This window comes from Gymnoscopelus braueri (assembly GCF_963280865.1).
Source record: "Gymnoscopelus braueri genome assembly, chromosome: 19".
NCBI classification, from domain to species: domain Eukaryota; kingdom Metazoa; phylum Chordata; class Actinopteri; order Myctophiformes; family Myctophidae; genus Gymnoscopelus; species Gymnoscopelus braueri.
In genome coordinates, this window is record NC_137621.1 from 16,889,044 (window position 1) to 16,915,255 (window position 26,212).

A 26,212-nucleotide genomic window follows, 5' to 3' on the forward strand; every position below is an offset into this window, starting at 1 on the left:
GCAGATCTACAAGCCTGCAATACGTCGCAGCACGACACGTTGTGAGCAGTGGTGGAAAGTAACTAAGTACATGTACTCAAGTGCTGTGCTTAAAGGTAGGGTAAGTGAGAGTTTTTGGTTAAAACAAAAAGTATTCTGTTAAAAGGTTAAAGCACTATATTCTGATAGTAATCATCGCTATAAAGTGTTTGTTCAGTAACAGGAGTCTCCCCGTCTCTCCAGCTCTTTAATAAACAGAAAAAACATTTTCCGGTAGGTGTCAAAATCTCAGCCAATCAGGAGAAAGTACCCATTTTTTTAAGCTTCATTTTTATAGTGTTCCAGTTCCAATTTTGCATGCTCATTTCTTAGTGTCATCACTTCCACATTTCACTTGTTTAATCTATATCCTGATTGAGTTCTCTATCCTGATTGGATAAAATTGGAAATGAAACTGAAACGAAAATGCATTTTCTGTTTTATAAAGAGCTGGAGAGACAAGGAGACTCCTTTTACTGAACAAACACTCTATAGCAATGAGTACTATCAGAATATAGAGCTATTTAACACTTATTTTAACCAAAGAAAATCACTTACCCTACCTTTAAGTACAATTTTTTACTTTCCAATTTTCAGTACGTTTACTTCTACTCCACTACATGTCAGAGGGAAATATTATACTTATACTCCACAATTTGTCGCGATGCGATGCATTATGAGCTTGTAGATCTGCTATTTTCAAAAAGTTTTTATACATTTTATATATTTGAAAACTTGTGAAATGGGACATTCTGCACAATGAGTACTTTCTACTTTTGGTACTTTAAGTACACTTTGATGCCAATACTTTTGTACTTTTACTCTTACTTTTACTTTTGTACTTTTGAATTGAATTTGGGATGTTTACTTGTAACAGAATTGCTAAACTAAATTGCAGTATTGATACGTTTACTTAAGAAAACATTTGAGTACCTTTTCCACCACTATGACGCTACGCACACCTGGGCTCCCTGAGGGACAGGGTGTGTTAGCGCAGTGCCAGCCAGCCAGAATCCCCCCCTCCCTCCCCCTTAGCTAACAAGACCTCATTAAAGTCAGATATTAAAGCCAAACTGTGAGTGCTAAGGGGAGCGGAAGGATGTTCTAATGAACGACTGAGTCAGACATCCTCACCCCCCAGATCAATGACTCCATTACAGAGCTGGAAACGACTCAGGTGCTGTATAAAGTCTAGAGGGACGGGGTCCAAGAACGTGAGACAGTGGTGGACGGTATAACTAGCTAGGGGTACATTTACTTGAGTACTGTACTTATAAGGGATAGTTCATCCCCAAAATGACATTGTTTTCTATCGATTAGTCACCCCATGGAGACTTGAATTCATGGATATTTTTAGGTTTTTGTCGCATTTCAAGCCAATAATTTGATGACCGGCAGCGGTTCCGGTAGGAGACACAAAGTGTCTCCTTTGTGTCAAATTATTGGCTTAGGAATGCGACAAAAACAAAAAAATATCCATGAATTCAAGTCTCCATGGGGTGACTATTTTTTTTAATTACATTTTTGGAGTATTGTTTTGACTTTCGCTACACAACATTTCAAATAGAAATATTGTTCTTTTCACTCCAGTACATTTCTGGGAAGGGACTCTTGGGACCCAAACAAAACAAAGAATTATGAATGAACCACTTAAGCCCTATTTCAAATATAGTGAAAATAGTCGATCTACAAGCTCTCAGCGTGTCGCAAAATGTCAGAATTAGTTATATTTTATTTTACATTTTGGGGTACAGTAAATGTTCTAAATGTAAACACAGCAATGCATTGATATTAAAAACAATCATATGTAATTCGTCATTCGTACTTTTGCATCCTTGAAAATATACTTTGTCCACCACCGAACGTGAGACAGTAGGAGTCTGTTCTTATTCTGTTCTCATTTGTATTATAGACATAAGAGCTGCGTTGCATATTGTTACACATATTTATCATCCGCACCATTTATGGGCAGTCGGGCAAAACGGATCGCTTTGGCATTATGGGCTGACATCTTGCAAGCCGAGAAGGTCATTTGGAAGTCAATTGAAGGGAAATGACACTAAAAAGCTGTTCCTAGTAAATGGGGAAAATATATATATAATTCCCCTTTAAAATTTCCCCTTCATTATAGAAAGTTTACTATAATTTAAAGTGGCATTCTGGAATTGCCAAAACTCCTCGTTCTGCCCTTGTTTGGAACACTATGTTCTACTTGGTTGATAATAAAACACATGAGTCTGCTGCCTTAAAGCTTAATTGGTTCTCCATCGCACGATAGTGTGGCTTGTCGAAAAGAACTGATAAGGCTAGATCAGTTCTTTTCGACAAGCAACGCCGTCATTCCACAGAGTATAAATTAGGCATACGACTAAATAGGATGGAACATCTGGAATGAACAGAATGAAAAGCAGAGGAAAATGGAATAAAATGAGAGGATTTGTTTAGTTTTTTTTCACTTACCCTCTTTTTGGGTTGAACCGCAAATTATAGAAGAGAAAGCAAGATGATGCACAGGCTTTTTTGATGGTCAAAAAAAACGTCTAGTCACTAATGCATTGTGAACTGCTCAGTTTTTTAACGTACCAAAATGTGTCAGTGGGGTGTATTTTCTCAAAGACATGGGATAATGTGGATTGTTTTTTGATCATTTTACATTTGAATCCAGTGTGATATTGGTTGCGATAACTGCATAATTATGTTGGTGTAATGTTTCTCACCTTGCCGTAGGACCAGCCCAGCTCGATCTTGTTCATGCCCCACAACTCATGAATGTTCTCTGCCAACTTGTCCCGCACCTTCTCCAGGTGTGATGGCATGACAATCTAAGGGAGAATTAAAATAATAATAATAATAATTATTATTATTATTATAGATTCCAAGATAAAACACTGATTAAAGCCATGAGAGGGAGATGGAACAAATGTCTATTAGAGATAAGCAGGTTAAGATAATGAAATACAGCCAATCTACATTCCCTCACCAGCTTGCTGCTTTAAAACTGGACTCAGAGCACACACACGCGCACGCACACGCACACACACACACACACACACACACTAAGCAGTGTTACCAACCTCCCCTTTGCTTCCTAGGTAACGTTAATGCATTTTCCTATTTGAAAAGATCGAGTCGTCCTTAGAGGTGCTTATTTATGATACATCAGTGATCCACATAGTAAACCAAACAGGTGATTAACCGAGGAATTATGACTATAACAGGGTCTACACAGTGTATCACTCGAGGTAAAGAACAGATAATTCTAAGAGAGAGCAGACTCACTACGAACGTACAGAAAATAAAAAATATCTCTCCATCCCCGCGAGAGCCCTCTCCAAGGCCTGCCAACCCAAGGTCAACACCACCTAAAATATAGCATGTTGCTATTCCCTACACTCTCACAATTCTGTATTTCTAATTCCACAGTCTTGTAAAGTATTGGTATCAAAATATACTTTAAGTACCAAAAGTAAAAGTACTAAAATGTTTGAAAATAGCAGATCTACAAGCTCACAACGCATCGTAGATCTGCTATTTTCAAATTGCCTACGTATAAAATAGGACTGAAGTGGTAAATGTATGTTTTATAATATAATAATTTACATCTGCAAAGTAATTAGTAACTAAAGTTTTCAAATAATTGTAGTGGAGTAAAAGTACAATATTTGCCTCGTATATGTAGATGCAGTGGAGTAGAAGTATAAAGTATTGAAATTTTAAAATACTCCAGTAAAGTAAAATCACCTCAAAAGTACAGTACTTGAGTAAAACTACTTAATTACTTTACACCACTGGTCTTTGGTGCTGTTTGTGGAATTCTGCCTCCAGAACCTGACCTGTGTTTTTTTTACCTGGTCCTCTGTACTTGTTTTCCTGAGTTGGACTGCTTCTCTCCAGTTTTGACCCCTGCCTGCCTCACTTCACCGTAAGCCTTGTCCCTCTTGTCTTGTTGTGTTCAATAAACTCGTTATAATTGAGCCTGCTCTGCCTCGTCTACTCTTGGGCCCTTCAGCTGTGTTTTTTCTACCCCGTTAGCATTATGACACATCGTAACACCGTGTTCAATTCCCCCCAGCCTCCGTGTGCGCTCTAACAAACAATTGTCAGCGTTTGCGAGGGATCGTGTCCTTGACGATGCACTAGCGACTCCTACTGGTCAGTCGTGGGACCTGTTCAGCAGAGAGGGGATCTGGGGGTGATAGCATGAACTCTCCAAGAGGGGTGCTCAGGTGGCTTAGTGATAAAGTTTCTGTCGACGCGTTGTGAGCTTATAGTAGGCCTATCTGCTATTTTCACTAGTTTGGGTCCCGGGCAAACGTCTAACTGTACTGAAAGTAGTACCAAAAGTAAAAGTTACTTTGCAGATCGACAAGCAGATCTACAAGCTCACAAGCTATAAACTCACGTTGTAATGCGACACATTGTGAGATTGTAGATCGGCTAATTTCAAATAGCCTATGTATAAAATAGGGCTAAAGTGGTTAATGTATGTTTTATAATGTATTTATATCTGCAAGAGTAACTAATAACAAAAAATAAATAAAAAAAGTACAATATTTGCCTCTGAGATGTAGTGGAGTAGAACTAAAAGTACTGAGAACTGGAAATACTCCAGTAAAGTAAAAAATCACACCCAGTGTGAAGTGGGCGGTGTGGTCACAGTGGTCATCACAGTGATGGAAGAAGTGATGGAAGAAGTGATGGAAGAAACCATAACTTTAAAAAAACACATTTATGTTTTTTTTTAAGTTATGGTCCTATTTATAGGGCTATGCACATGTGTCATGTTTCCCTAGCCAATCACAGTCCTGAATAGACTGTGATTGGCCAATCACGGTGCAGGGTTAGGGGGGTACATTTGTGGCCAATCACAGCGCAGGATTTGGTGTGCAAATATCCAAACCTCACATATAGGGGCGGTTTCACCGCCCCAAAATCACACCCAGTGTGAAGTGGGCGGTGTGGTCATCACAGTGATGGAAGCTCACTTAAAAAAAACGTTTTTTTTTTAAAAGTGCATAGTCCTATTTATAGGTTATCAATTTCATCATGTGTCTCGCTACCCAATCACAGTGCTGAATAGAGTCAGCCAATAGAGTCAGCCAATCACAGTACAGCTAGAGGTGTACTAATGCTAGGGGTGTACTAATTATGAGCCAATCACAGTACAGCGATGGGTGTACTAATGGGGTGTCCCAACCCCACTTATAGGGGCGGCTACACCGCCCAAAAATACCTCAAAGTTACTTTACACCACTGGTGGAAACCTTGTATGTCCACCACATCGTTACTTTTCAGTAACACACTCTTTTATACGATGATGTAAGGGCAGTGTTTCTCAAAGTGGGGTCCAGGGACCCCCAGGGGTCCTTGGGAGGGTTCCAGGGGGTCCCCAGCAAAATTGTGGAGCGGCTATTTTCCAAAAGTCTTGAAAAAATGATCTAGTACGGGGGTCCTTGGCACATTTTCAGATGGGGGTCCGCAGTAAAATACGTATTAATGTGGGGGTCCTTGACATGAAACAGTTCAAGACACACTGATGTAGGGGCATTCGTTTACGGACAAAAACAACACAAAGTGTAAATATGGAGATAGATTTCTGTCCGACAGGGACAATAAACTGTTGTGGTGTGAATACCCAGGGTTTAACCCATTAACACCGGGAACACCTGTGTGCCATGTTTAGATGTCTTTGGCTACATTAAAAAAATAGCAGATACACAAGCTCATAGCGCGGCACCGAGTGCCGCGCTATAAGCTTGTAGATCTGCTATTTTTTTTTTAAACTCTTGAAAATTTGTGCAAATCTTTGAATGTATATATTTTTTAAAGCGAACATTTGTTACTCAAATATTTGCTTCTGGGGGATTCTACAAATGTCTTCTAAATCCTAACAGTTTTTTTTTACTCATGTTGCTATAATCAGTGGTTCTCAAAGGGACCCCCAGAAGCAAAGATTTGCACACATTTTCACGATAAAAAAAAAGAAAACAGATCTACAGTCTTGATAATCAGCAGTGCCCGGTTAAAGGGGAAATCCGCCGCGTCTCTATAACGATATGCCCAAATATGGAAATGTCATAGTACTGACAAAATGCAGATCATAAATGTAGCTCAAATAGACATTCAGGTTGAGTAACGTCATTAGCTATTCCATATAATGATGTCATCACGCAGTGATATCACAACATCATTATTACATCAGATGTAATTGTCCTTTTAAATGTCGTTATTGTAGTTTCTAACCCATTACCATTCAGCAACTTCAACTTCTGCCTTCTAACAGCCTTTCTGTAAATTACTTGCACTGATTCACAGTGGTGCTGGTGTGTGAAATGTTTCACTGGACGATACATCTGAAAGGACATGATAATTCCAGCCCAGTTGCTGTGGTAGTCGGACACAAGGTGTACTCATTTGAAGGAAACATTAACAAGAACAGTGTTCACTTTGAAGTCCACATCTTTAACACAGTGTCTCTGCTCTGGAGGAACTTGCCCCCATGGACAAATAGAAGAGGAGAAGGTTCTCCTGATGTTCCCTCCAGGCGCGTGGGCCACACAGCTGTACTTATAGCAGAGTGCGTCTACATCTGGGGAGGATATCCTTACGGCAACCTGCTCTATGGATTTGATGTCGACTCCCACAGATGGTTCAAGCCCGAGATCTCTGGAACCGTTCCAAAGGAGAGGTTCTACCACACAGCCTGTGTATTGGAGAAGGTCATGTATATCTATGGAGGAAATATGACTGGAAATATGAAATGGAATATGGAAAATGACATGTACAAGTTGGACACCACCACAGTGGTCTGGGCTTTAATTAACACCAGAGGAATTCCACCACCTGCTTCACATAGTCACTCTGCCACCATCATCGGGACAAAGATGTTTGTATTTGGGGGCCATGGGGACCAGGGGGTCATCTACAACATCAGAGTATTTGACACAGAGACCAACAACTGGCTGAACACACCTCCTGCACAGCCTCTCCCAGAAGGACGCTTTGGTCATTCAGCCTCTGCCTACAATGGAGAGCTGTACATATGTGGTGGCAACAACCACAAAAAATACTTAAATGATGTGTGGAAATTCAACCCAGTGACCTTCACCTGGAATAAGGTTGAACTCAAGGGAAACGGCCCTTCTCAGATGTGTTATGGTGCACGTTGCATGGTGGGAGATCGTATCATGCTCTTTGGAAGCCACGTCTCTGATGGTCTGTACATCTTAGATTTAAGTCCAACACTGAAGACATTATGCAAGCTAGTAGTTATGCAGTACGGTGTGGAGCAGTCAGAACTCCCTCACGACATCAGGTGGGAACTGGCAGCCATGACTAAAAACCACTAGAAAGGTTCACTTGCTCAGTGGAGCGCACATCTCTGTCAGGAAGTGTGACCAGTCTGGAGTTTGACTCTGTAATGGAGTGTCTTTATGTGAAAGAACAGCTACTGATTAGGAACATTATTTGCACATGTGATTACCGATATCCCCTGCACCTGTTATAATCCTTTGAAGTGTTTCTTTTTTTGTGAGATCTAACTCTTCTTAAGGACAGTAAACACTGTCCTTAAGAAAGAAAAACACCCAGTGTGAAGTGGGCGGTGTGGTCACAGTGGTCATCACAGTGATGGAAGTTCACTTAAAGAAAAGTAATATTGTGGAACAACCATTGTACACCCCTAACTTAAAAAAAAACATAAATGTGTTTTTTTTTAAGTGCATAGTCCTATTTATAGGGCTATGCACATGTGTCATGTTTCACTAGCCAATCACAGTCCTGAATAGACTGTGATTGGCCAATCACGGTGCAGGGTTAGGGGGGTACACTGGTGGCCAATCACAGCGCAGGGTTGGGGGGGGTGCAAACCTCAAACCTCACATATAGGGGCGGTTTCACCGCCCAAAAATCACACCCAGTGTGAAGTGGGCGGTGTGGTCATCACAGTGGTCATCATAGTGATGGTGATTTTTTTTTTTTAAGTGCATAATCCTTTTTATAGGTTATTAATGTCATCATGTGTCTCGCTAGCCAATCACAGTGCTGAATAGAGTCAGCCAATAGAGTCAGCCAATCACAGTACAGCTAGGGGTGTACTAATGAGCCATTCACAGTACAGCTAATGAGGTGTTCCAACCCCACTTATAGGGGCGGCTACACCGCCCAAAAATACCTTAAAAGTACTTAGGTACAGTACTTGAGTAAATGTACTTAGTTACTTTACACAACTGCTGATTTAACACCCCCCCCATCTCATCTCATCTCTAATTACCTGGCCGGTTTCCACTGGCGTGGGGATGAAGGAGGCCTGGGACATGAACTGGGTGGTGCCCAGGAGGTCTCGGACCCCCTCCGCGTCTCTCTTGTACTCCTTCACCTGCTCCACCTTCATCTTCTCCTTGGGCAGCAGGGCCTCGTAGCACGGAGCGTAGCTCGCCGGAGGCAGGAACTTAAAGTCGCCGTGGCGACCGCCCAACAGGAAGCGTACCCTATATAAGTGAGATTTGTTGTCACTTTAAGGTTATTTAACGGCACAAACAAAAAAGTGACAAAACTTAAGACCCATTAAGACCGGGAACGCATCTGTGTGTCATTTTAAGATTTATTTTGGGGTATTCAAAAATAGCAGATATACAAGCTCATAGCGCGGCACCGAGTGCCGCGCTATGAGTTTGTAGATCTGCTATTTTTGAAAAATCGTGATTTTTTTTTTTGGAAATCTTTGAACATATACTTTTTTTTAAAGCGAACATTTTTAACTCATGTTACAACTTCCGGGGGTTCCCTGGAACAAAATATTTTGAGACGGGGGTCCAAGGCCAAATACATACAAGTTTGAGAACCACTGATATTACATTAACTCATTCAGTGCCAATGACGTGTTTTTCCCCATAGGCCCTGGGTGCCAATGACGTGTTTGACGTGCTTTTGAGTTTGTTTTTTTACACAGAACCAGGAGATAACGTGATCCGAATATTTACTCCTCCATTGATTTGCTGTTTAAAGTATTTGGGAATAATCCTGTATTTCGGCGCACTCGGTGCCGCGCTATGAGCTTGTAGATCTGCTATTTTTTGAATAGCCAAAGAAATCTAAAATGACAGAGATGCGTTCCCGGCTTTGAATGGGTTAAAGGAATGCTTCAGCCCTAAAATAACTTTTCTTTTCCCCCTATCAATTCACTCACCTGTGAAGCCTCCAACTGATGGAGAATGTTTTGTTTTTGTCGCATTCCTTCATGGCGAATGAACAATGCAAAAACAAAGACGATATGGATGAAATGAAGAAAACAGGGCAAAATGACAATGGCAAAACTACAGGTACGTACATGTCAAAATGCATTTAAAAGCTTCCACAACGCCCACAGTATAATCCAAGTTTTTGTTCCAACATTTAGTTCCTTGTACTTGTATGAGTGAGTGGCAAATAAACCTCTCTTCTCTCACTCCAAAATGTTTTTTTTCCTGTCAATTATAGTCACCCCATGGAGACTTGAATTCATGGATTTTTTAAAGTTTTTGTCGCATTCCTAAGACAGTCATTTGATGACCGGCAGTGGTTCCGGTAAGAGACACAAAAAGAGTCTCCTTTGTGTCTCCTACCAGAACCGCTTGGACTCCTATTTCTCTCAATTCACCAATTGGATTTTGGAATTCTGGATTCTTCATTCACTGTGACGGAATGCAACAAAAACAAACACATTCTCCATGAATTGGAGTCTTCACGGCGTGAGTAGCTGATCGTTTTGGGGATGAAGTATTCAATTTAATTTGATTGACACCATACACGTTATGCAGTTATATAGACAATAATTTAAAGTGATGGTTGGGAACCTGCTAATGTGAGGGTCAGTGGATGGGACAACGACATCTGGCTCCGACCCTGTGTGACACGCCGGGGCTCTGAAACCACTGATCTGAAACTGTTCTGGACCACTGTTTGACGTCAGAACACCACCTCCCCCCCCCCACCCACCCAACCACCCCCGAGGGGCCAGACTGAAATAGCTACTGAAGTAGTACTGTAGTGATGACGCAAATGCTGTTCTGCCATTCTGAGCAAATAAGCCAAGCCACCATCAATTATTGAGCGCTGAGGCGGGTAGTGTGTTATCTGTGCCGTGGCCTGTTTGAAAAAATCTGCAGGGGGAAGTGTTCCTCCTGCCCACTGGGTCACTTCTATTTACAGTACACGCTCCTATTTGTACCCTGACATAACCCAACCCAGCCCCCCCCCCCCCCGCAGCACATCAAAACGCTGGCCGCATTCTGTGCTCTGCGTGAAATATACAATCACTTGGCAGACGATGCTGCTGCTGCTCAGGTTGTGAGTTCAAAGCTGCCCCCTGAATGTCACAGCTCACGCATGAGAGGCAAATCACTCCACCAGCACGGCCTGCATGCCAAGTCTGAGAGATCTCTCTTAACAAACAGGCTGCTTACAAGCTCAGTTAACCCATTAAGAACCGGGTACGCATTCCGTTTCATTTTTAGATTTCTTTGGGATATTCAAAAAATAGCAGATCTACAAGCTCATAGCTTGTAGATCTCGGTGCCGCGCTATGAGCTTGTAGATCTGCTACTTTTTGAAGAATCGTGAGAATTTCTGCAAATCTTTGAATATATATATATTTTTAAGCGAACATTTGTAAAATATTTTGTTCCAGGGACCCCACAAGCAAAGATTAGAGTAAAACATTTTCCCTTTAAAAAAAAAAATATATATATATATATATGCTGTACGGCAGGAACCAGCTAACTCCAAAATGTTCATTTTTCAGGAAATGACGAAACCAAAACAAAAAGTGGATTTTGTATCCCTCGATTTTGTAACCCTTTTTTCACCCGGTGTCAATTTGCTAAGTGATCCTGGGCACTACACTCCCCCCACCAGCCTAGGGAGGCCAGGGCCGAGCTCATGCCTCCTTCAATGCATGAGAGCCAACTGACCTTCTTGTCACCTGACAGGGGGGAGTTTCCCTGCTAGGACGTAGTGCGTGGAAGGAACACGTTATTCCAACCAGTTCCTTTCCCCTCCATCAGGCGCCCCGGCTGACCAGGGGGAGGCAGTATAGTGACCAGGATTACTACATGTTTTTGTGAGGGTATTAATTACCCTAGGAGACACGGGGAGAACATGCAAACTCCACACAGAGTAGGCCCTTTCGCCAACCCCAGTTAGGAGGTTTTGTTCATCATTGATTAGAACAGCTGAATGGACCTCCAAGCTCACAATGAGGTTGGAGGTCAAAAGGGGGTGGAGCCTGGAGTCAGCAAAACCAGCTAACTCCACCCCCTTTGGTGGATTTAGCTGGTTTAGCATAAAGTTTGAGGATCCAATGGAGTTAGATGGTATTGTCAAAAGCGCTTTTTAATACTTTTCATTTGTTCAACATTTTTGTTATCATGAACACACAGATGTAAAAGGTGTTCAATAGCACTGAATCATAGAAAAAAATTGAGTTAGCTGGTTTCTGCCGGACAGCAACGATATATTCAAAGACTTGCACAAAATGTTCAAACATTAAAAAAAATAGCAGATCTACAAGCTCCTAACCATGTTTTAAAAAGATATAAATAACATAAAATAGGGCTTAAGTGGTTATAAGGTGGACTCCACAACTGGTAAATGCAGCTTTACTAAAAATACACACCTATGAATGTCTTCAATTCAGCCAGCAATCCATTGCTGTCGAAGCAGCAGAAAATGTACAGTATCTCCATATTTAAACTTTTTCGTAATTGAATTCCGTACTTCGTCATACAAGAGTGTTGCACAGAAGTAGCAAGAATTCTTGAAACATTTTGCTTAAGTGAGTCTGTGGATTTTTATAAATATTTACCTAGTGAAAAGTATTAACAAGAGCTTGTGACTAAATAATAACTACATTCATTGGATCCATTGGAACGCACGTTATTTTATTCCACTTCCTGAAAAGTAATTATTTTGGACACCCAACAGTGACACAATTGCAACACTTCACAGGCAGCTCTTGTGAGCTTGTAGATTCGCTTCTTTTTTGTTTTGGTGCGCGACACCGGCACGTAACGAGGTATAAATCAGGCTTAAAGGCGGTTGCTAAGCAACGTCAGAGCATATCAGAACCACAGGAGACCTCACTGTGGCTCCTACTCTACTTCTGGGAAAGATAACCTTGCTAATGGGGAGAGCCAATGGGCTCAAGGTGAGTTTCAATATTCAGCCTAAAAGAACACATTAAATATGCACAAACGTAGAGTACAACAGTGAAAGTGACATTTCAAATGAAGAGAAAAGCCAAGGATATAGTAGAACCCCAAAAAATGACCAAAATCAAAAAAAATATTATTACTATCATCCTTGTTTTTTTTGTTTTGTTTGATCTTTATCCAATAGAGACGGAACTAAGGTCCTAAAAGCTATGGAGAAAAGATATTTTTCAATGTCTGGAGGGCAGTGGAAAATACAAAAAGGTGGAGTGTGGGGGGGGGGGGGGGTACATTGCAGTTGTACAGTCATCAGCCAAGTAGAGTATGATCCAAATTGGATTAAAACTAAGTTTTCATACAGTGAGAGACCAATAAAACAAATAAACACGCAGACATATGCCGGCGAATGCAATACATCCACTCTGCTGGCCGTACTGTAAGTAATTACTCTTATCTGTAGGTGTAATTACTTCATTATGTGCACTTATTTTCATCATGCAAAATTCACTATACAGCATTTCTGGACTCAAATCTAATTTATACTCGATTGCCGTCAAGAACCGATTTTCAATCGTTTCTTTTTGGCAAGCAACACCTTCGGGCGATGTGTATAAATTAGTTTTTGAGTCCACAAATACTGTATAGTGAATATTGCATGATGAAAAGAATTGTAAATAAAAACTAAGTTGCATGATGAGAAGCTTTGGTAAATACATGTAAATACAATCAGGGGTCCTTGAGGGAGTTCCAGGGGGTCCCCAGCTAAATTATGCAGTTAGGAACCGAGTTAAATTAACAGGTCCGTAGCCTAATTCATGTCAAACTGGGGGTCCTTGAAATGAAAATGGTTGAAAAATCACTGGTAGAGCCGTAAAAATCTTCTCTTATGGGGGTCGCTGGCATATCTTTTGAAAAAGGGGTCCGCGGGCTAATAAGTGTCAATTTGGGGGTCCTTGACATGAAAGAGTTTGAGAAACACTGAACTAGATCATATTATTACACCTACATACAGTATGAATGAAGCTTTAGAGATGTGAGAATGAACATTATCTATGGTACCTTGACAGTATCAATGATAGTGAAAGTGGTTTTGTCTGTTGATGTTGAAGCTTTGCATCTTCCACTATGGTAGTGGTTCTCAAAGTGGGGTATGGGAACCCCCAAGGGGTCCTTGGGGGGGGGGGGGGGGGGTTCCAGGGGGTCCTCCAGCAAAACTATTGATAGTTAGGAACCAAATGGACCCTTACAGTACATGTCTGTAACAGTGTACAAATGAATGTACTTTGTACACTCTCAGGGTTATGGGTGTCCGTTGGCTTAATCTAATGCGTATCAAACTGGGGGTCCTTTTCATTAAAACGTTTGAGCACTACAGCAGCTTACAGCAGTGGCTCTCAAGGTGGGGGTTCCAGGGGGTCTCCAGCAAAATGGGGGGGGTCCCCAGCAAAATGTGTAAATACAGCATCAAAATCATGTAATCACTGTATCTATATTTTATACATTAGCTATCTATATCTATCTATATATCTATCTATAAGCTCACAGCGTGTCACTTCGTGCCGTACATCTGCTATTTCTGAACATTTTCTAGAAATCATGAAAGTATTGGAAAGTTTTGAATAGTTTTGTAATTTTTTTTAACACAAATCGTCTCTTCTGGGGGTCCCTGGCACAAAACGTTTTCAGATAGGGGTCCGCGACGAAAAGCATATCATTTTGGGGGTCCTTGACCAGTGTTGCCAGATTCTGTGAGAGAAACAAGCAACCAGGTCTAGGAAAACCAGCACAAAAGAAGCAACTATGGGCCACATGAGCACTTTAACATATACAGATCATATACAGACATATGCAGATCTACAAGCTCACAACGCGTCGCGTTGTGAGCTTGTAGATCGGCTATTTTCAAATGAAATATTGCGGGGAAATTATAATAAGCAGATGTGGCAACCCTGTCCTTGACCCCCCAAAGAACCATTGGCTTACAGCGCTAAAGGTGAGAGAGCGGGCCGGTCTGGCTGCCAGATGTCTGGAGAGGCTACAGCACAGTATAAACGGTAAAAAAAAAGGCGTTTTTTTTTTTTTTTTTTTCTGAGAACAGCTTGGATGATAGAATCATGGCGAGCCTGCTGGAGCCTGAAATCCCATTTGGTAGACTGTCAATCACGGTATATCTGCCATCGCCATGGTAACAGCGGCAAAGGTGCTACCTTTTAGGTACCTAGTACCTGCGTCCAGTCTGAAGGCCTTGAGGAGTAATGCATGAGCATCACGATGACACACTGGATTACACGCACTACCTACTACCGAGTTGTAAAGTAACTGAGTACATTTACTCAAGTGCTGTACTTAAGTACAATTTTGAGGTACTTTTACTTTACTGGAGTATTTCCGATTTTCAATACTTTTTACTTCTACTCCGCTACATCTCAGAGACAAATATTGTACTTTTACTCCACTACAATTATTTGAACATTTGAGTTACTAGTTACTAGTGCAGATATAAATTATTATATTATAAAACACACATTAACCACTTCAGCCCTATTTTATACGCAGGCCATTTGAAAATAGCCGATCTACAAGCTCACAACGCGTCGCATCGCTTGTAGATCTGCTATTTTCAAAAAAAATTGTACTTTAAGTACATTTTGATACCGATACTTTTGTACTTTTACTCAAGTACATTTTTTATTCCGGACTTTTACTTGTAACGGAGTGCTTCTACATTGCACTATTGATACTTTTACTTAAGTAAAACATTTGAGCACTTTTTCCACCACTACCGTACCTGCAGCCACTGTTTACCAAGCTGTCACCGTCAACCAAGGGTTGATGGGAGCCATTTTTGGGTCGGGGACCCATTTTTATGAGTCATGAATGAATATCCTTTTTAGTTTTTTTCCCCTACAAAATAAAATAAAGAATATGATTTTTTTGGATGAATTGAATACATAGGACCACAATGGAAACAAGTCCCCAGGACTTTTTTTTGTGTTATCCTTTCAGCCTTAACACATTCCATGCCAGAGTTTAATCTCATAATGTACTCACCAGTGCCAGCGTTTTATTGTTGTTTTTTAGTTTTTTTCATGTCGCCACAGACCTCGCTAAATAATTTAAAAGTGCGCGTTCATTTGGTTCTAAACACACAGCGGATCCGTGAGAAACGGCCAGCGAAAACAGTTTCCAAATCCGTGCCGCCATCTTGAAGCTACAGCCGATCAACGGTAAACAGTGATCAGCGAGGAGAAAAACAACAACCGAGAAAATCGAGTTTTAAACAGGATCCCAGACAGGAAGCGGATACGATCGAAAAAAACGGAACCCGAATAATTCCGTTTCCGACCGGAAACCGGAAACGGAAATGGATCAAAAAAATTCGGAAAGTGCACCTGGGGCACTTTCAATGGGAATCGGCGGTTCGCGTAGATCTACGCGACTGGCACGCTGCGGCTTTAAATAGGTTCGCGTAGATCTACGCGACTGGCATGCAATGTGTTAATGTCTTACTGTACCATGTGCTGTAAACTTACATTCCTGACTAATAACGTATTCAAATCAAATAAAACAATGAAAAAAAACAATACCACTCACTTGACGCCGGCGGAGAAGCTGACGGTGGGGAAGAAGAGGCCGTCGGTGTTGAAGTTCTCGAACATGCCCTGGACGGGCTGGCCGTTGATCCTGAAGGAGATGCTGGGCGCTCCCAGGTCCAGACAGCAGCTCACCACGTCCTCTGAGGTCAGGACGTGCTGGTTCATGGACGCCACGGCGCGCGGGATACGACCTGACCACCCCAACCCCCCACCCGACCAACATCACACAAAATGTACAGACGACGTTAGCAGATAAGATGCCGGGGCCCCGTGGGACCTCACGTACCCAAGATTGATTCTCTCTCTCTCTCTCACACACACACACACACACACACACACACACACACGCGCACACACACACACACGCACACACGCACAGCCTGGCATGGCCAGACTAATATCACTGTGTAGATATTAGTCTGGAATCTCTCTGTGGAACCTGCATTTCCAAGGGGCGAATAAAAAAAAATGTCTTTGGTGATAAACCCGCCCCATATTTGCATACTGGGCCCTGATTGGTGCCCCACAACTTCGGGGGGCAGGGAAATTCAATCACAACCGAGCGGGGCCAGACCAAATGCAGGGCTTTGCTGACCAGAAGAAGGTTCAGAGAGGACGAAATTGTTTTGTACTGCGAAAAGAAAGTTACCAGAGCACTTCAAAATAGACTACCCAAACACTACTGGAGCACTCAAATAAATTGCTAGAGCACTCAACTAACTGGGTCTGCACGTTGTATTGCTTATTGTTTATTTTAAAACGTGCAGACCCAGTTAGTCGAGTGCTCTAGTAATTCATTTGGGTAGTCTATTTTGAAGCGCCCAGGAAACTTTCTTTTCATATCATATTGTCCTACTGTTGAGCAAAAAGCCCTTCTATATTTTATATATTTTTATCCCACGATTTTGTAACCCATTTTTCACCCATTTTTCGCCAATGCCTAAGCTTGTAATCCTGGGCGCTACTCTCCCTCTGCCAGCCTGGGGAGAGCCCCGAACTGAGCTCATGCTTCCTTCAACGCATGTGGAGGGAGCAGGCCGCTTCTTATCACCTGACAAGAGGGGAGTTTCCCCGGTAGGACGTACTGTAGCGCGTGGAAGGAGCACGTCATTCCAACCAGTTCCTTTCCCCTCCATCAGGCGCCCCGGCTGACCAGGGGGAGGCGGTATAGAGACCAGGATTACTGCGTGTTTTTTGTGAGGGTACCTACAGGGGACACGGGGAGAACATGCAAACTCCACACAGAAAGGCCCTTTCGCCAACCCCACCTAGGGTATGGGCACTGATGACGCGGAGGAGAGAACACGCGCCCTGTGAGGCGACCGCGCCAATGTGCCCCCGAGCACCAAGCCCTTCTGAGACGCGTTGGGACTTCTCTCAGTGTTTTATACTGCCCCAGATGTTTTGGTCTTATTGCCTACCCTGTACGAACAAAGATCGGACGTCGGTTGGAGTAATATGCTGCAGTAGGGCTGGGCGACTTCTAATCAATATCACGATTATTTCAAACTTTTGATTAATGAATGATTACTTAAAGTTGTACAATGCAGAATCACAAATAACGATTTTTAGCAACCTCTGCTGGTCACTACCGTCACTGCATACAATTTCCGTAGTCCTCGATTACCCAGAATTCCATTCGTTTTCACCGGAAGCCGGAAGCGTTTCAAAAAGCGATCTTTTAATTGTTTTATACTATCTACGGATCGTTTCTCTTAGCCAGTGGAGCATTAGTTACCATGAGCTGTGCTTTCTTTTTCTGTTCTTTTTCGATCTTCCAATCCTACATTCTCTTAAAATCAGCGTGAGGTTCCTTTTTGTTATTAGCGCGGTAGTTCCTGGCCAAACAGGAAACCGTTGCGGTAGTTCCTGGCCGACGTCATGACGTCGGCGTCATGACGTCATGACGTCGGCCAGGAACGTCATTTTCCCGGGAAAGTCCCCCCCGTCCACGTTCAATAGAAAATATATAAATAAAAGGCTTCCGGGGGTGAAATTCATGGAGTGGGTGTTGTGAAACTTTTGCCACTCACAAAAGATATACAATTTAACTTTAGTTTTGTTGAAAACGTTACCTAGTATTACTTTAAAAATAATGAAATTTTACAAAAATATCAAAGCTTGTAGATCTGCTATTATCACTATTTTGTTATCACTATTTGTGCACAGAGCCATTGTACAATGAAGTGAGTATAATACAAGCGGTTAATCACGGCAATCTATTCAGTCGGATTTTCTTTTGGGTCAATTCGTTGATCTATAAAAAAAAATACATATATTTATATATATATTTTTTTAAACTGCTCCTTGATTATTCTAAGATTAAGTCGGTTAGAGGCAGTGGTGGAAAGTAACTAAGTACATTTACTTAAGTACTGTACTTAAGTACAATTTTGAGGTATTTGTACTTTACTTGAGTATTTCCAATTTCCAATACTTTTACTTCTACTCCACTACATCTCAGAGGCAAATATTGTACTTTTACTCCACTACAATTATTTGAAAACTTTAGTTACTAGTTACCTTTCAGATATAAATTATGATATTACGAAACATACATTAACCACTTTAGCCTTATTTTATACATAGGCTATTTGAAAATAGCAGATCTACAAGCTCACAACGCGTCGCAAAGCATTTTTGTACTTTTTATTTTGGTACTTTAAGTACATTTTGATGCCAATACTTTTGTACTTTTACTCAAGTAAATTTAGAATTCCGGACTTTTACTTGTAACAGAGTACTTCTACAGTGCAGTATTGATACTTTTACTTAAGTAAAACATTTGAGTACTTTTTCCACCACTGGTTAGAGGTCAGTTGAGCACGCAACGCACACTGACCTGACCAGAGGTGAAGTCCGTCAAAGCCATACGAGTAGAGGTCGTCTCCGACCCCGTTGCCGCCCCAGCCCTCTCCTCCTCCGGGGTAAGGGGCGTAGCCTTTAGTGTTGGCCCAGCCCACCCGCAGGTGGGACGGCTCGCTGGTCACAAAGTGGTCCACCTGGTCGATCACCAGCTCGTAGTACCACTTCTTATACTGAGCCGAGCCCTCCCGCACGCCCAGGAAGATGTTGGGTCTAATGCTGGCCACCAAAAAGACATCAGATCACGCCGTCAGGACGTGTGCATCACCTCAAATCTGTTTGTTTTTTTAACCCATTAACCCATTAAGACCTGAAGCGATTCTTAAAAAAAATCTAAATCCTAACAGTTTTTTGAAAAAACTTAAAATATTTTTTCACGATTTTTCAAAAATAGCAGATCTACAAGCTCGTAGCGCGGCACTCGGTGCCGCGCTATGAGCTTGTATATCTGCTATTTTTGAATAGCCTAAAGAAATCTAAAAGTGACACAGATGCGTTCCAGGTATTAATGGGTTAAGACCGGGAACGCATCTGTATAACCACTTTAATCATTATCTTATACTTTGGCTATTCAAAAATAGCAGATCTACAAGCTGGCTATGAGGTTGTAGATCTGCAATTTATTTTGTCGTGAAAATGTGTGCAAAACTTTGAATATATATTTTGTAAAGCGATTTTTTTTTACTCAAATCTTTGCTTCTGGGGGTCCCTGGAACAACATATTTTGAGATGGGGGTCCGCGGACAAATACATACTATTTTGGAGGTCCTTGACATGAAAAGGTTTGAGAACCACTGATTATAGCAACACAAGTGTTTTCAAAATACTGATATAAAAGACATTTGTAGAATCCCCAGAAGCAAAGATTTGAGTTCAAAATGTTTGCTTAAAAAATACATATATTCAAAGATTTGCACAAATGTACATGATTTTAAAAAAATATAGCAGATCTACAAGCTCATAGCACGGCACTCAGTGCAGGTTTGCTTAAAAAATACATATATTCAAAGATTTGCACAAATGTTCATGATTTTTCAAAAATAGCAGATCTACAAGCTCATAGCGCAGCACTCAGTGCCGCGCTATGAGCTTGTAGATCTGCTATTTTTGAATAGCCCAAAGTATAAAATAATGGTTAAAGTGGTTAAAATCTAAAATGACTGACGGTCTCAATGGGTTAACCAACAATTTACCATAAAAAAAAAGGATTGGGCTGGTGGTATCTATTCAGTTCAGGAAACAAATATTAAACCTAAACTTACATTTTCAATGTAGGCATTCAGCAGACACCCTTATCCATGCACAATCATTGTAGGAGCCACGTTACCTTTGTACGTCATTGACCAATCGGGTCTGGAGGAGCAGATCACGCCTGGGCAGCAGGTGATCGCAGATGAGGTTCTGATTGGTTCGCACGGCCACCCCGTTACACACACACAGCGAGCACAGGACATCCAGGATCTGTGGAGGGACGGGTGAGGACGGGTGAAGAACCATTCAATCTGATTTATACAGAAAATAGCCGATCTGCAAGCTTACGACACGTCACAATTACGACCCGTCGTGAGCTTGTAGATCAGCTATTTTCGGCACACAACATAATTTCAGCACCCGCATGTAAAGTGGGAAGCAACAGACGTGCCTAGTAATTCATTTTCAATGAGAGGCTAGAGTCCAGGTGGGGGGGGGCGCAGGCAATCTGACAGGCATAACGACAAGCGGGTCTTCAACCGCTTATCCGGAGTCGGGTCGCAGGGGCAACAGTTCCAGCAGAGAGCTCCAGACTTCCCTTTCCCAAGCAACATTAGCCACTTCCTCCTGGGGAATCCCGAGGCGTTCCAATGAGATATAATCCCCCCCCATCTGGTCCTTGGTCTGCCAGGGGGTCTCCTTCCAGTGGGATGTGCAGCGACGACCTCCCTAGGGAGACGCTCGGGAGGCATCCATACTAGATGCCCGAACCACCTAAGCTGGCTCCTTTCCAAGTGAAGGAGCAGCGTCGGTGTTACCACTCAAAAGCCTCGTTTCATGCAGTCATAATTACTAACAGATGCTTAGCTGAGGAGAAAACGCATGCAATAACGTACAAGTGATGCATGCAGCACAAAGCGATGGGATTAAATGTCTCATTGAAACGCAACAGTCACGGTGCGTGCGGTTAACTGATCGGATAATAGTGTCGACCACATAATCGCAACGTCCCCGGTTTGATTCCAGGTGGAGGCCGGTGCTGTGTGTCCTCCTATGCTCTCAATTTCCTGTCTCTCTACAACACTATCTAAACAAAGCACACAAAAAAAAAAACGATATGCTTTGTCATCAAATCCCTTTCTGCAGCTTCTATTACCAAATGATATGTTCAGGCTGATTTATGGGCCAGCAGTGGAGAGCATGGCCGCAGATCTAATTTCAATGTTAACAAATTGATGCACAACGAGGATACACTCCGCATCTAAACAACGAGGCCAGCCCTTGTCAAAAGATGGATGTTTCTGTGCTGGTAAAAGGTGGGCGCAGTGGATTTAGTTGAGGAGGAGTCGCTGTGACAAAGGCCCAAGGGAACCAATATAATATGAGTCATTTTGGTACTATATAGCTGTGTCATGGTTCCTAATGAACTTAACCCTTTAAGACCGGGAGCGCGTCTGTGTCATTTTAGATTTATTTGGCTATTCAAAAATAGCAGATATACAAGCTCATAGCGCGGCACCGAGTGCCGCACTATGAGCTTGTAGATCTGCAATTTTTTGTTAAATCGTGAAAAAATATATTTTTTATTTTTTTCAAAAAGATATTTGAGTCGGCCTCAGGTCTTAATGGGTTAAGAGAGACTGGACTGCAGATAAAGACAACAGAGTCGGGCGTTTTGTGCAATATCACTGTATGACAACATCCTAAAGACATTTGCCTGTTTATTTGCATTTCTATAACATTTTCCCCTGTTATTTACCTGCACTCTACTCTTGCTCAGCAGCATCACTTTTATTCAAATTGACATGACGTTTCGGTACAAACGTCCTGTCAATTTGGAAGAAAAAAAAACAACTGATGATGCTGCTGAGCAAGAGCAGAGTGCTCATGAATGCTTGTTCAGGATTGCTTCATTTGTCACTGTCCAACACACCTGCATCTGAACAACGTGGACGTGTGAATATTTTCTTTGCAAAGCCTGTTATTTACCTACAGTACGATGCATGCTTTATCCTCTAGGAGCAAAGGTCAATCAATGCAGTCAATGTTTTTTTATTCTGCTGAACAATGAAGGCTGGTGCTCTAGTGCAGCGGTCCTAAAAGTTGGGTCTGGGGAGCCCCAGGGGTCCTTGAAGGGGTTCCCGGGGGTCTCCGACTAAATGATTGATAGTTAGGAACTTCATGATTGCAAATGCAAATGTGATACTGTGTAACCTTAGGGTTTGTTTCTGTAATGATATGTCCACGCCCCACCATTGCCATGGTGATGACATTGAGTAGTGATCCTCAGCACCTGAGCTGAGCTGATCTAGAGCCCTATAAAAGCAACTTGTTTGTCTGTGATCCACTCATATAGCACTGACGAAGGTCCCACTAGGACCGAAACACTTGCTTATTTTATTCACCCTTCACTTTGAGCACAGAGCACTTTATGAGCACATAAAAAAGAAAATAAATTATATTTTCTTAAGTATCTGTCTAAGGAGTTTTCCTTAAAGGATCTACACCATGAATTTAAAAAAAAATATTTGATATTTAATATCATATGGTGTATGTCCCTCAAACCTTTTTCAAAAGGTTTGAGCCTAAATCATCACTCAGATATACTCATCCCAAGTCAATTGTCTCTGGCTTATACAGCACTTTCAGCTGCAATACCAAAACGTCCTTTTGGGCAGGGGGGGGCTACTGAGCAATTCTGTCTGGCCATCATCAATGCAATGGCAAGGCAAGTGATGTCACTTGCCTTGCCATTCTGAAATGGCCTGTTCAGACACGCCCATTCTGAAAATCTCTGAAATGAGAATGAATGACTGAATGTTAAAAAAATATATTTTTTGGGGTACAAGAGACACTGGGGAGCCCAAAAAATACCCCCCCCCCCAAAAAAAAATGAAATTCATGGTGTGGCCCCTTTAATATTTATGCAGCGAGCGAGTCTTTTTCTGCCAGGGGGTCCGTGGCTTAACACATACCAAACTGGGTCCTTGTAATCGAACGGTTTGAGAACCAGCAGCGCTCTAGTGAACTTGCAGTACTTCCGGGGGGGTCATACAGCAAAGTGTTTGGTGCTCACCTTGTGGTTGCGTCCGTGCTTGTAGAGCAATGAGATGATGGACTTGATGTGTCCTCTCTGGATGATGTGGAGGGCCTCTGGACTCTCGATTAGGATGCAGTGGAGAACCTCCAGGATGCCTTTTGGGGAAGGGGGGGGCAGGGTGCATTATCATCATCAATTAGTCACCAGCCACAAAGGACGTGTGCTACACACACCAAAGGACACTCCATGAAGAGGCTGCCCCATAATGCCTCGGAGGAGAAAACAACGATTGCCTCTGGTACTCTTAATTGCGAGGTACAAGAGGTTTTATAATGTTAAACATTTATGAGGCGAACAGGGCGTGATCTGTTAAACACCTTTAAATCCTGGTGTTGATTTGCAGAGCGGCGTAAGAACCATGTAAGGAGAGATTGGGGTAACATTTTAATTATCTCCACCAGGAGAGGGTGCTTTCAGCCCTGTGTGCGTGCAAGCATATGGCTGTCTGTCCGTCTGCAGCATAAACACGTACTACACGGCCAATCAGAGTCTTAGTTCTTGTGCACGCTGACAGCAGACCACAGACCTTTTTTACATTTATCAATCGCAGAGAAATCGTGCCTCCAGGCTATGTGCTATATCACTATCAATATTAGGGCATGTTTCCTGGTGGAGATTTACACTCTATTGAGCCCACCTTTCTAGTTAAGTCTCTGTGGCTATGTGAAAGTACAATGTACATATACAGTACATCGTTTCTGTCGGGTGGAAACCTCATATGGCCAAAACTGTTACTTTTCAGGATTCAAATTCAAAAACAGCAAAAGTAGCAGATCTACGAGCTCAAAACGCATCGGTTCGTGCCACATTTCGAGCTTGCAGATCTGCTGCTTTTGATGCTTTTGAGTGACGCTGTAGTATGATCAAGTAGGTCCTTAATTTACGAAAAATCACAAAAGAATATGGAGATAGGAGGTTTCTGCCCGACAGCAACGACATGTTGCAGTACGCACCTGAGGACGACTCCAGTCTCTCCAGCTTGCTGACCAACCAGTCCAGGTTATTGGAGAACTGGGTGCAGTTGTTCCTGTTCCCTCGAATCAACGCCGCTACAGGTCACCGCGGAATGGTGCAGAGAAAGTCAAATATGAATGGAAAACACAAACATTATCTTGTAGTATGATGTAGTATGTTATAATACCTGTACTGTCTGATAATAAGCAAAATAAAAATAAATAATAACAATAAATAATAATGATAATTAAAGCTGCAAGCAGCGATGACCGGGACCTCGCACTTCTCTCCACACTTGGGGCAAATATCGACCAATCAGAACAGGGAACAGAGCTAAGTAACAGGCCAACGAAAAACATAAACCCTGTAGTTCGGCTATTTTCACTTCCTGTTTGGCCGTGAAACAAGGAAGTTTGACGCTTCGCCACAGTCACGCCGTTTTACTAGAACTCACTCTTTTGATAACTTTTCATCGTTAAGGTCTCTTGTGTACGCCGAGTAAGTTTGAGGTGGATCTGACCATCCTCCTAGGAAGAGCTCGTTAAAGTACGCGCTGTGAAAATGGCATAAAAATGCCACAATAAATAAAACATGGCTGAGTTTAGGTCATGGTCCAAGAGACTCAGGTCGTTTAGGTCATGGTCCACTGTTTTAACTCAGCAACCCTATGTAAATTACGCCACTGCTGAAAAGCATCCCAGCCCAAACATTAACGTAACTAATAATTGGGCCGCGAGACCCGGAAATGACCGTATTAACCCATTAATACCTGGAACGCATCTGTGTCACTTTAGATTTCTTTGGCTATTCAAAAACAGCAGATATACAAGCTCATAGCGCGGCACCGAGTGCCGCGCTACGAGCTTGTAGATCTGCTATTTTTGAAAAATCTTGAAAAAAAAATGTTTTAGATTTTTTTTTTTACTGTTAAAATTTAGAAAACATTAAAAAAAATCGCCTCAGGTCTTAATGGGTTAATCCTAAAATGGGAGCAAAAAAATATAATATTTTTTTGGGTGGCCCAGTGGCCCACTGGGCCAGCGGCCCACCGGGCATATGCCCGGTATGCCAAATGGCCAGTCCGCCCCTGCTCGTAGTGCGACTAGCCAGACCAAACTAATTGATTCGCATTATGCGGGGAACAAAAACAATGCGACGCCAACAGGAACACACCGACCCCCATTGTCGTTTTCCTTTTTTCTAAACCGGATCACACGGCTCAGTTTTAGAATGAACACCACGCTTTCCTCCGAGGTGGAAAGTCTGGTAACGCGAGGCTACCACACCGTACACAATGCAATGATGATACAATATTACTCAAAAGCGGGCGTCTTCAAATGCATGTCTGTGTCCCGCTTTCGATGACCTCATTCATATTAATTAAGAAGATGCTCAAGATAGACGGAACGAGGATAGGACACGAGGAGAGAACAAACGCACGCGCGCGTACACCAGTGGTGGAAAAAGTACTACAATTCTTTACTTAAGTAAAAGTACCAATACTGCAATATAAAAATACTCTGTTACAAGTAAAAGTCCAGAATTAAAAATGTACTCGAGTAAAAGTACAAAAGTATTGGCATCAAAATGTACTTAAAGTACCAAAAGTAAAAGTACTAAATATTTGAAAATAGCCGATCTACAAGCTCACAACGCGTCGCGATGCGACGCATTGTGAGCTTGTAGATCTGCTATTTTCAAATAGCCTATGTATAAAATAGGGCTAAAGTGGTTAATGTATGTTTCATTATATCATAGTTTATATCGGAAAAGTAACTAGTAACTAAAGTTTTCAAATAATTGTAGTGGAGTAAAAGTACAATATTTGCCTCTGAGATGTAGTGGAGTAGAAGTAAAAGTATTGGAAATTGGAAATACTCAAGTAAAGTACAAATACCTCAAAATTGTACTTAAGTACAGTACTTAAGTAAATGTACTTAGTTACTTTCCACCATTGGCGTACACGCACGTACGCACGCACGCACGCACGTCCTAGCCGAAACCAGCAGGGTCATTGAGCACAGACATGCAGGGAGAAGAGAAGACTTGCATCCCAAATCCACTTAGCGCCGCTCCGTTTAGCAGGTGTGTGCGGAGGAGGAGCCGAGACGTGGTCGGCACGCTAATGGGGGGGCGGGGCGGGGGTCCGTGAAAACACGAGTTGAAGGACACAGCCGGAGGACAGCGAGGCGCTATAAACCACTTGATGCTAGATCCTTATTCTGCGAGGCACATTCTCTGGCTCTACGAGCTTGCACGTTGGCCATTTTCGCCAAATAGATTTAGTGCATGTAGACGGT

General features: G+C 42.2%; 1 protein-coding gene across 1 annotated transcript in view; it reads right to left on the reverse strand.

The window, feature by feature from the left end:
* The window catches only part of LOC308074684 (ryanodine receptor 3), a gene marked incomplete at its 5' end in the record, with an annotated part of 322,999 nt that overhangs the window by 168,982 nt on the left and 127,805 nt on the right, over positions 1–26,212 (reverse strand). The window contains 7 exon segments of the mRNA XM_080414190.1: positions 2,736–2,840; positions 8,291–8,507; positions 15,801–15,993; positions 18,645–18,886; positions 19,995–20,128; positions 22,935–23,053; positions 23,912–24,007. Of these exon segments, the coding sequence (XP_080270316.1) occupies positions 2,736–2,840; positions 8,291–8,507; positions 15,801–15,993; positions 18,645–18,886; positions 19,995–20,128; positions 22,935–23,053; positions 23,912–24,007 (1,106 nt within the window).